Source organism: Culex quinquefasciatus, chromosome 2 (assembly GCF_015732765.1).
Source record: "Culex quinquefasciatus strain JHB chromosome 2, VPISU_Cqui_1.0_pri_paternal, whole genome shotgun sequence".
NCBI classification, from domain to species: Eukaryota; Metazoa; Arthropoda; class Insecta; order Diptera; family Culicidae; genus Culex; species Culex quinquefasciatus.
Window position 1 is genome coordinate 118,924,401 of NC_051862.1, and position 12,095 is coordinate 118,936,495.

Genomic DNA, 12,095 nt, shown 5'->3' on the forward strand with positions numbered 1-12,095 from the left:
CTCTTAAAATAGTATAGTATCTATAAAACAAATAATTTGGAAAGCTCGATAGAAAGTTTTTCTTCTACAAATTTCAATCCAATTGTCAATAATAGTTTCTCTAACAAAAATAAACCTTTAATTGCTTTAAACCTCGATTGCTCAAGTTTATATTGAGTCTAGAAATAATCGTATCCGTTGTTTAGTTTTCAAACACGTTCAAAGCGGTTTGTCTCACGTGCACTTAATTCGTTTCGTTTTCCTGTGCCATAAAAAAAGTTGCTTGTCACCCACGCTCGTCCCCCAGCAGGAATTAATAATCAAGCAGGCCACTTTATGAGAATTTACATTAGAGAGCATATAGCTCTCGTGCAATGAGTCGTCGCTCCCGGCGCAGTTGGCGGCGTCGCGTCGCTTAGTCGTTCGATGCAATCAAGTTGGGAGTTAAACTTCATATAAGTCAATTCAGAAAAAAGCAATGTGCTGCCATATTTGCATTGAAATTTAAGCCCACCACATGAACGAAGCCCAGACGACGACGACCAGAGATGATTTCATACCGAGTTCCACAGAAAATGGGTGCCCGCGCACGTCGCGATCGAAGTTGGCTGCGTTTTAAGTCCCCATAGGCCATAGTAGGCCGAAGAATTTCATTTCTTTTCTCGAGTTCTCGAAGAAATGAATAACAAAGTTCACATTTTTGCACACATATAGAAAGGTATGATGTCCAACATACCCATACCGGTGCAAATTTGTTGACTTTTGGTTCGGTCATAAAAGCGCAGAAACAGGTTTCGACTTTATTGACTCTCTCGGCATCAGTTGAGCAAACTTGAGTTTAACTTGCACAGTGCGCGATCGTTTAGGATACTGGATACATAAAGCACATTTACTGCAGGGGGAAAACGTGTCGTGTTTTAGAAATATTTTGCAAAGTTTGCTTTTTTATGTCTATCTGTTTATAAGCGTTATACCAAGCGTTATACGCACTTCGGAAGAAACCGGTCAAGAAAAAAATCAAATGGGCAGCAGTGGCATCGAAATCAAGCCAGAGAGGGTTAAGAAAAGCCCCAAGAAATCGTACCCTCTCCTTTGTTCTGCTGTTCGTAAAGCCATTTCTTGACCCATTTTCTTGGGAGGTGCGTATTGGCCCATAAACAGAAAAAAAATCCGATGATAAAATCTCTTGCAAAAGTACGCACATCACTTCTGCGAGAAAATTTACTTAATACCTGCATATAGGCTCCCTTGGATCCCTAAACGAAATATTTAATATTAACCCCACAAAAGGTCAAGAAAAAACTAGGTAACCCACAACACAAATGAAAATAACATTCACCAAATTCAAAATTCCACATGTAAAAGTCAACTAATTCGTCACAATCAACCAGACAACAACGGACACACCGTTGTTATCGTCTCTTGGTTTTATCGTGTTTTCTGCAACAAGACTCCGTCGCTCGATATCTATGAAGATGCTTTGATTTTGTGTTGGAATTTACAGTTCCTGTGTTGGACGCAGTGTTGCGATTTTGAGCGCTCATCCGCTCATGAGCGAGCATTTTTCGCTCATTCGTGAGGAGGGCGCGACGCGAGCTAGCTCACGTTTGCTCGTGCTCGTGTTTGCTCATTTATTTTTTGAGCGAAAATGCTCACTGCTCGCGCTCGCGCTCATTTTTGCTCATTGAGCAAAATGAGCGGTATTTTTTTACCTGTAACGGGTAAACGATAATAACTTTTTTTTTTCAGCAGAGCAACAAACAACTTCGAAGTTTTTTTTAATGTAGGCTTGAATAGGCTAATCTTAATAATATTGGATGAAGCTATTTGTCATATTTTTTTGTTTTGAAACTTGTTTTGGAGTCAGAGTTAAGGGGTTAAGGTGTTACATTAAGATCTGTACACAGTAAAAAAACCATAGAAATATTACATCTGGGAAGTACGTCTTTTATGTTAGAAAAATGCGTAATTTTACTTCTGAAAATGTGTAATTTTGCCACTTTTCGAATCGAGGATAAAATTATAACATTCAAGAGGTAATATTCAACCTAACAAAATTACAACTTCCAAATGTACTTTTTTTTACTGTGTAGAAATAATTCGATTAATAAAAAAAGTTGATAATAGAGTGACACGTGAAAGTGAACTATTTAATAAAGCTGAAAAGTATCTTTTAAGGAATACAAATATGTTTTCTTGGTAATACGTTTAGTCATGTTTCAATTCCTGGGCACCTTATCTTGTGTAGTCAATTATTTGTAAATAATTTTGCATAATAAATGTCAAATCTGTGTCTTAGATAATTTTCACATCAAATATCTTATTCATATGCTAGAGTCGATCCAAATAAATAAATGAGAAATGAGCGTTCTCACAATTAAAAACATGTTTTAATATAAAAAAAAATCGATTACCATCCTATTTACAGCTTATTTAAGACCTAAAAATTCCGTTCCTTGACAGTTTACTCTAAATTGGAAAGTGAAATAAGCTAAAAAGAGTGTCTGGGATTCTTAGCAAATTAAGACACTTTACTTGCGTGTCAGCCATTTTTCATTGATCGGGAAATTAATCAAAACTAGTTTTCTAAACTATCAAACTCTGAAAAAAATATATAGGCTGACAACATTAAAGTTTCATAAATTTACCATTACCACATTGATCACACAAAAAACTGGGGTAGAAAAGTATCCCCCGCAATCCACCGCGATCATTTTTTGAAAGTTCGACGCCAACGAATAATTTGATGTTTTTTTCCGCGGTTAACCAAAATTAAATTACCAATGCAACTTTGATGAGTTCATGTCCCTTTTTCGCGATGAAATTATCTTCAAAAGTGGCAATCCAATTGGCCTGTGCCAGATTCATAAACAATACTAAAAATCTACCTGATTTGCTGATGAGCGCTCATTGAGCGCGAGCGCATGCGTTGAGCATGAGCGAGCACGAGCTACCTGTTAAGTCCTCATGCTCGCTCATTCGCAACCCTGGTTGGACGTTAAATGTACAGTGCAACTTATCCAAAGAACACGTAAAATTAGCGAATTTTAAGCAGGATTGGGTTCGAGGCATATCTTCTTTACATTTGGATATTATATGCTGTTTGGAGGATGTTTTGTAACAGATCGATTTTCAACCAAACAGTTTTAGATTTTATATGATTTCACATGAATCGATTATATCCGACAAAATGTGAAATGAATAATCAAATTTAACAGCCCATAATAAGATATACTAGAAGCATTCTAAATGATTTTTAAGGCATTTTTTTTTCTTTTCGCGTTAATGTAAACTATTTCGAAGAAGCATTGGGTTGATACAGTTAAAATGCATACTAGGATGTAACAAAAATGACGTTTTGGCGGGCATTCAGGGGTTTGTTCCGGTGGGCTTACTAAGCCCAAATCCCAAATATCCAGCACTAAAACTTAGTCACTGTTCAGCATTTAATGCGCATTTATAGCTGCGAGTAAAAGCTGAACTGAAAGCTGACTTTACTCGGCTGATTAAGTACTGGCCTCTACTGTCTCTCAAACCCTTCGAAAAATGTCAAAAATTTTAGAGAGGAGAAAAAAATATTTCTCTCTCTTCTTTTCCTTACCCGCTTAGATTTGTTTACATCTATATTATATTACCGACACACAACTGGCGAGAGATGATATTTTTGATCGAAGTTGCACTGTTTGAGAGTCAATGCCAGAAGTTAGAGGTCGTCGTCGGTGTTGGTTCCTGAGCCCTTGTCCTCTGGCCTGTGCGGGAAACGATTGCTATGCGTGATCATTTGACTCCAAAAACCAGAGCACAATCTTGAACTAAATTCGTAGCTCTTATGTTTGGTTATAATACAAAAAACGGGTTCTCTCGATAGAAAATTTGATTTTTATTAAGAAACACAATCATCAAAACTAAAACTATGCTTCCAGCCTGGCCGGGGAACCAAAATTTCGACGACTACATGATTTTAGCACGGTCGTTCATCGCGTGCACTTCGTGGCTGTTTTTCTTTCATCTAGCGCAATTTCTCCGAGAACAAGCCTTGAAAACGCCATTGCGCCAATGTTATCGGAGTAGCCGAACGGCTTTTCGGCTTGATCTTTGACCATTTCCTAAAAATATATATATATATTTCTTTTAAAACAAATTTGGTGTTATTATCTCGATTCATACTTACATTGTTTTTTTACAGAATAAAATTTGGTATCAAACCAACAATTTGCTGCTACCTTGTTTATTATCAAATAATTTTGTTCGATGAGTGAGCGAGAATCTCAATCGGTTTGTTTTGCTGGTTTTTCTTGATGTGCTCTCTCTTTCACTCATCACTCAAAATAGTAATCGTGTTGCCAGTTTATAAAAATATCAAGACAGTGTTGCTAGCTGAGCAATTCTCTACGAAATCGGTCTTTTTTCTTCAATTTTAATTTTTGTATTTTTTAATCCGGCTGAAACTTTTTTGGTGCCTTCGGTATGCCCAAAGAAGCCATTTTGCATCATTTAATTGTCCATATAATTTTTCATACAAATTTGGCAGCTGTCCATACAAAAATGATATGTGAACATTCAAAAATCTGTATCTTTTGAAGGAATTTTTTGATCGATTTGGTGTTTTCGGCAAAGTTGTAGGTAAGGATACGGACTACACTGGAAAAAAATAATACACGGTAAAAAATTTTTTGGTGATTTTTTAATTAACTTTTTATCACTAAAACTTGATTTGCAAAAAAACATTATTTTTGATTTTTTTTTATTTTTTGATATGTTTTAGAGGACATAAAATGCCAACTTTTCAGAAATTTTCAGGTTGTGCAAAAAATCTTTGAACGAGTTATGAATTTTTGAATCAATACTGATTTTTTTCAAAAAATCGAAATATCGGTCTCAAAAATTTTTCAACTTCATTTTTCGATGCAAAATCAAATTTGCAATCAAAAAGTACTTTAGTGAATTTTTGATAAACTGCACCGTTTTCAAGTTACAGTATGGCCCATAAAAAATGCGACATGTGCATTTTTTCACAGAAAAAAATGGTGCCATTCTTAAATTTATTTAACAATCTGATTTTTTATGTATTATGGTGTTAATTTAGTATGTTTTGAAGATATCGTCATGATATTTTTTGCAGTTCACCAAAACTGTGTACAGGCGGTCTACAACTATGAATGTGTTTTTGGAACAATATTTACCCTAATTAAATAATTTATATTTCAAAAACGAAACAGTTTAAAATATCCAACAATGTACCGAAAGCATTAGAAGTCCTTCTTAAATACGCCCAATCAAGAAAGTTTTTTAATTTTGTTAAAATTGGTAATTTGTGTGAAAAATTTCATTTTGGTTATTATTTTGTGTGATCCTGTCAAAATAAATCAATAACTTAAAACCGTTGTCGATGGCTCAAAAGCGTGCCCAGCGGCTCTATAATGTTAAAAGTCACATCAGAGCATCTGTTAGTATCAATTACCATCATTAGTAGCATTTGTTTTTTTCGTTGAAACATTGCAGGCTCCAAAAAATACTAAAAATTGATGCATTTTCAGAATCGGGATATTTTTGAAAAGTTCACTATTTTACTATAACTGGTAAATAGAATGCGTAAAATTCGGTGGAACTAACTCTTACAACTCTCAAAAACAGTAATCTTGAAGGCTGTATACTTTTTAGTCCATAAAAATACCATAATAGGCTATCCAGATCGACCAACATGAAAAAAGTATGTTTTTCTTTATATGGCCTGGGCGTAGAGCAAATTAGAAAATTATAAATTTCAATGAGCTGTAACTTACTTTATGCTAAGGGAATGGTTTTAAAGGCATTGATTGTTTGTTTTGAACCTGTTTGACATGTACACATGCTACATACATCATTAATAGTAAAAATAGTCCGGATTTAAACCTATTAACAATGTCGCATTTTTTTATGGGCCATACTGTAAATCCATATTTAGGTGACTTTTTTGAAAATAGTCGCAGTTTTTAATTTTTTTTTAAATTAGTGCACATGTTTGCTCACTCTTGAAAAACATATTTTTGAAAAGCTGAGAAAATTCTCTATATTTTGCTTTTTTGAACTTTGTTGATACGACCCTTAGTTGCTGAGATATTGCAATGCAAAGGTTTAAAAACAGGAAAATTGATGTTTTCTAAGTCCTACCCAAACAACCCACAATTTTCTAATGTCGATATCTCAGCAACTAATGGTCCGATTTTCAATGTTAAAATATGAAACATTCGTGAAATTTTCCAATCTTTTCGAAAAAAATATTTTCAGAATTTTTAAACCAAGACTAACAATTTAAAAGGGCGTAATATTGAATGTTTGGCCCTTTTTAAATGTTAGTCTAGACTTGAAAATTCATGCTTGAAAATCCATGCTCATGCTCATGCTGCTCAGCATTAACATGTGCTGGTTAATGGTTCATTAGCATTTTTTCATTTGTTTAATGTTTAATGGTTCATTAGCATTTTTTTCATTTTTGGCATTTTTTCGAAAAATCAGCTTCGGCATAAAAGATATGCGTCGCAACTCGCGACGCCCGAGACGTCATTTGATTTTGCCGGGGCCGATTTTTCGAAAAGTGCCAAAATTTGAAAATCTATACCGAGCTCCAGAGTGCTCCAAACATCGAAGTTATATATACCAAAAGATGCGCAAGGATCTGGCCTACACGCCAGTGTAGTGGAAAATAACCGCTTCAGAGGCCAAAATGACTCAAAAACTGACATTTTTGAAAAAAAAAATACGGGTTAATTCTCATTTAAAATTCAAAGCGCTAGCTCCTGTTACGTGCCCACCGGAATAAACTCCTGAATGCCCGCCAAAAAGTCATTTTTTTACACTCTAATGCATAAATGTAACTCAATTATTGATATTTATTGATTTCTTTGAAGTATATCTTTCGTTTGAAAACCAAAGCTTTTTAACAGTTTTCAAATAATTTGTGGCTGAAAAGGCGTTCATTTCAGGTCATTGTTTGAACAACCTAACTAACTACGCTCACTGCAAGGTGAAGGCTAGCAGAGTAGATTTTCAACTTTATTGCCTCATCAGTTTATCTGATGCACTTTGTCAAGTAGGGGAGTGGCATCGCTTTTTTAGTCTTTAACGTTTTTTGAGTACTTTTGTTATCTATGTAACAAATTAATGAAAAATTTAACATCCAGATGTTTAGGTCACTGTTCAAATTTAAGTTTTAGTCAAATATCGATTAGGTTGTTTCCCCCTACATTATAACGCTGTCCTAATGATGATGACGAAGTGTTTTGCGAACGTTCTACTGCATGCTATAGACATAATTCAGCCAGTTTTTTCTTATTCTATCGAATCTGATTGCAACTGTTGCCACCAACCAATCTCCGGCACGTGCAGTTAATATTGAAACAGAAAGTGGAATCATGTGTGTTTGAAAGCAAAGTGAGAAGTTCAAAGTTGCTTCAGTTTGAAGGAATGCATTTTATTCGAGGTTGTTTGCATCTTAAGCTCGCATTTTATCTTGTCGATTTTATGATCCAGGGATAACGTTCGCGTTAGGTAAGAGAGCGGGTTAATTCGCTTGGTAGCGCTGTTATCAGCAGAACGTCTGAAGTTCTCCACAAACACTCACGATAAGGAACCTTGGCAGGTCGTAAATGCCGCAAGGAATGAATCTCAAGCTGTGCACTTCTCAAGTGTGCGGGATTGTGTGTTTATTCCACGCATGTGTGTTCCCAGCACATGTGCCAATAATCGTTCAATGATGTGTTATCGCGTTAAGGCAATTAAACTATAATTGAATGAGTAGCGAGTTCATAGACTTTTCGCTGAAATCATTGCATTACTTGGACTAAATATTGAAAACAAGCTCTCAAACTGGCACTCGAAAAGAGGTTCCCAACGCGACAACGCGTGTGGGACGTTCAACCATTTCGATACAGCCTTATTTGTGGGTAACGAATTGCCTTTAGAAGCCGGTTATTCGGCGAAAAAAAAAACAAGCGACTTCTCACAGCAAGCTCCTCTCACTTGGGTGTGGGAGGATGACCAATTCGCTTGGCCCCATCCGCTATTTGTGTACCGATTTGGGCACCACCAGGACTAGGTGTGTGTTGTTCAAAAAAAAAGAAGCTCTTTTTTGGAAAGTCTGATCTGATTACGGCGGAAGAAAAGCTCGTTTACGCAAGCTTCTATTTTTAAATCGTTGATGTGAGAAACGTGTACTGCTGCTGCAAGTGGTTCCTGAAAGCTGGTTTTGCTCCGCTGGGATTCTGTATCATCTGCATTGAGTTGGCGATTCTGTCGAGTGAATTATTGAAACCTGGAACCTGTGAGGAGAGCCGGCGCGCGCGCGCGAGATTGAGCGGTGAGAGTCCTCATCTCAGTCGCGATCAACCGGTGGTGGCACTTTTAGTAGACAGCTTAGTTCAGCGCTCAGCTCAGTTCAGTTCAGTTTGTGTCACCGGTTGTAGCAGATGTGTTGTGTTTTCGCTCGGTCTTGGTTGGTTTAGTTAATCGCGCAGGCGTTCGCTGGTTGGACAAGTTTTGCGTACTCCACGTAGGTGTCTCCCCCGTTGATGCCCACACTCGCGAGTTGCAATCTCTCGATTCTCTCCGACTCCGGGAGGAGCTAGATTGAAAAGACCTTCGTGGGACACACTCGTTCATCTGAGGGTGATGATATTTAATTGAATGAATTTCGAAGACTCGGCTTAGTTACGTCGGACTCGTGGAACTGTGAACAACTGTGATCTCTCCCTTTCTCTTTCTCGTGCGAACTTTTGGATACAACGCGGCGGTGACTTGTGCAACTTCTTGATGTATCAGAAGAAGGAAAAAAAGTGATACTTTGAAGATCTAGCGGATTACCTCATCGCTGTTTGAAAAGTTGTGGGTGAAGAAATAAAAAGCTATAAAAAAAGAATAGAGGTGAAGAATTAGAATCCCAATTGACGAGTGCCGCTCAAATATATATCGGCAGGGGGAAACAGCATGTGATAGCAAGTGCCATTAGTGATCGTGATCGTGTGACGTACTCTACGTACTCTACGTAATAGCAGAGCAAATTTATCGAAAGTATTAGCACGCCTAAGTGAGTGAGTGAGCAATCGTCACAAGATGGGGCCAACTAAACGTGACAAGCAGGATAAGCTGAAAAGCCAGAGTTTGATCGACTCGGAAAGATCGGTCCAATCCGGTGGTAGCAGTCAGCAGCAGCAGAGTTCTTCGTCGATGATCACAAGCAGCAGTACCAGCAGCAGCAGCACTAGCCGCAAAATGCAAACGGCATCGTCATCTTCTAGCAAGATGGTGATGAGCGGCAGTGACGGTGGTGGTCTTGATCAGAAAATCAGTGAAATCAAATCTGGTGGGGAAACTAGTGAATCAGTGCAACAGCTGGATCAAAGGCTCAGTGAATCGAAACAGACCGGCCAGATAGCGTCGAAGCAAATCGAAAATATAATACAGGAAATCAAGTATATTGCCAGTGACACGGCTGACTCAACAAAACGAATTTCGACCGTACAGCAAAGTAGTGATAGTACTAGAAGCGACAAGGAACTACACGAAGCCTTGACCAATTTTGACAAGGTTGCGAACGCGACCGTTTCGGACATCCAACAAGGTGCAACGAAAATCAGTGCCAGTGATATCGTGTCCTCTGAAACAAGTGTCCACAAGAGTGCCTCTAGCAGCAAGGCATCTCAAAGCAGTGCAACCAGTGCCAGTGCCATCCAGAAGAGTCAGATCATGAGCAGTGAAAAAATCACCAGTGAATCGAGCTCGTCCCGTGCTGAACAACACTCAACCAGCAAAACCATGAAATCGTCTCACACTTCGTCATCTTCATCATCATTTGCGAAAAAAGATTCTTCGACATTCCTGTTGGACAGCTCCAACATACAAATGCTACAGAAGTCTGATGCAAACCAAAAGGATTCCGCAGTGACTCAAGTAAAAGACTCAGGAAATCATTCCGTTCTACAAACCCATCAATTCCACACCGACGGAGGACCCGCAGTTGGTGGAGGAGGTCGCAACTTTTCCGACAGCCAGAGCTACTCGTTTTCGGAGAAGAATGCTCCGACTACCGAGGTAACTTACGACTCTGCCGGAAATAAGATCACCAGCACCACATCGTCCTCCAGTGCCACTCATGGCTTCACCTCCGCGTCATTCCACTCCAGTGGAGGTGGCGGCGGTGGTGGTGACTCACAACTTCAGCCAACTTCCGGTGCGCAGACCACCCGTGTTTCCGGAAATGTTGTGCAGGACGGTCACTACACCACAAGCTCCAGCTCTGCAAGCAAATCTTATTCATCCTCCAAGCAAGAATCAAGCTCATCAAACACCATGAACGTGTCCAGTGTGTCACAGAAAGACGCCGTAATCGATTCCACTGCGCTGGAAAACTACAAAATCCAGGACTCGGCCTCACAGACCAACATGCTGACGAAAAACGCATCGGCCCACACGATCGTTAGTCTGTCGTCGGCGAATGATTCGATGGCGAACACGATTCAGAGCACCCAGCTAGTCACCGAGATGAATCAGGATGTGTCATCCAAGTCCCAGCAGCATGCCGATTCGACCAAAACGTACGAGAGTTCGTCCCATTTCGAGTCCATGGACGAAAGCAACCGTTCGCGCAAGCATGTCACCGACTTTTACGAGCAGCGTGAATCGAACTCGTCCATCCTGAAACGTAAGATCTACGACGAAAAAGTGAAACGCCTCAGCCTGATCGACGAGCGGGTTGTTCCCAGGGACGTGGTTATTCAGGACATTGAGGATGACGTAACGAATGTCACGAAAACATCTTTCGAAGCGAAACTGTTTAATCCGAAAACGAAACGTTGGGAACTGGTCGACCAGAAGACGATTCTGGAAAAGGACATCACCGTCGCCATTCCGGCGGAAATCGTTCACGAATTGGAGGTGGAACGTCCCGAACTAGCAAATATCACCACCACGATCCAGCTGACCAAAGTAAGACCTTTATGTTTAAAACTAACAATCATTTACAACATTCCTCATCTATTGCGCAGGTTTATGACGCCAAGACTAAACAATGGACGACAATAGATCAGCGAAAACACACAGATGTGCTGGAAAAATTAAGTTACCTTGAGGAAAGCAGTGGTCGCACTGAGCTGAACGAGTCAGAGAGGGTGAAAAATCTACAATCCATTGATACTGTTGTGAGTAATTTGCGCTTGGTCGCTCGTGATGCATCGGTGATTAATCCACCTGTTGTTTGCATTTCAGGATAAAGTGATCATCAAAGAATCAAGCGACCTTGGCAAGATTCGGAAGCAAACTGGCAAAACTGTTCAAGAACAGTGCATCTGTGAGATCTGTACCTGTGGGTAAGTAAAAGTAATCCCCCTTGTAAGATCCCCAATTCCTCCATGTTCCAACAGCGACAACCACGCAAAAGTCTGTAGCCGCTCTCGAAACCTACAAGGCACTAACAAGATCATTCCCTAACTGGAGGTATCTCTCTGTGTGTGTGAGTGTCTGTTTTGTGCCTCGCCGACTGAAACCCACTTGCGGCCAGTAAATCAGTAAATACTCACGCCATAGATGGTCAACGCCGAGTCTCGCCCCGAGTCGTGTACGTCGGCGTTGTTAATTTACATTCTACCTCTTTTTTTCGTGGCCTTTCGCTGCTATATATAGCGGCATGACATCACCGTTGTCATCACTGGCTGCGGCGGTGCATGTCGTCATTGTTTTGTTTAATGTTTTTTTTTATCTCCCTTTATCCGGAGTCAAAATAAAAGTTAATTTTCATAAACACCTTAATCCACCATACCCGTTCCGGTGTACCGGTGCCGCAGTTCAATGAAGGCTTCTGTCATAAAAGACACCCCGCTGTCTTAATGCTCACTAAGCAGGTTTTCTATTATAACAGTTGCATTGACTTCGACACCAACTGAAGTTTTAATTGAACTCAAATTCAATCAACTACCAATCATAATCTTTTTTCTTTTGTAGTCGACACAACTGTTTTAATTGCGGTAGCGGAGGAGTAGAAAAAATAACTAAAGCTTCCAACAAAACATCGGTCAGCAAAACTGAAAACTTTTATCAACAAGGTTAGTACAACTATAGAAAACGTCTTAAAATTTTGCTAATAATCT

The 12,095-nt window shown here is 39.2% G+C and overlaps 1 protein-coding gene and 1 long non-coding RNA gene across 2 annotated transcripts; one reads left to right on the forward strand and one right to left on the reverse strand.

Annotated features, from left to right (window-relative positions):
• Window positions 1–3,838: 3,838 nt before the first annotated feature.
• LOC6032457 lies at window positions 3,839–4,348 on the reverse strand. Its single transcript, XR_005277607.1, has 2 exons — window positions 4,151–4,348; window positions 3,839–4,085 (listed from the first exon to the last, which is right to left on the reverse strand). It is a non-coding gene; the product is annotated as an uncharacterized LOC6032457 (long non-coding RNA).
• A 4,038-nt stretch (window positions 4,349–8,386) lies between these two features.
• Window positions 8,387–12,055, forward strand: LOC6032458 (serine-rich adhesin for platelets). The gene is made up of 4 exons (XM_001843001.2): window positions 8,387–10,938; window positions 10,998–11,150; window positions 11,218–11,318; window positions 11,950–12,055. Exons 1-4 carry the CDS (start codon window positions 9,067–9,069, stop codon window positions 12,053–12,055), a joined length of 2,232 nt encoding a protein of 743 aa, XP_001843053.2. The 5' UTR covers window positions 8,387–9,066.
• The last annotated feature ends 40 nt before the right edge of the window (window positions 12,056–12,095 follow it).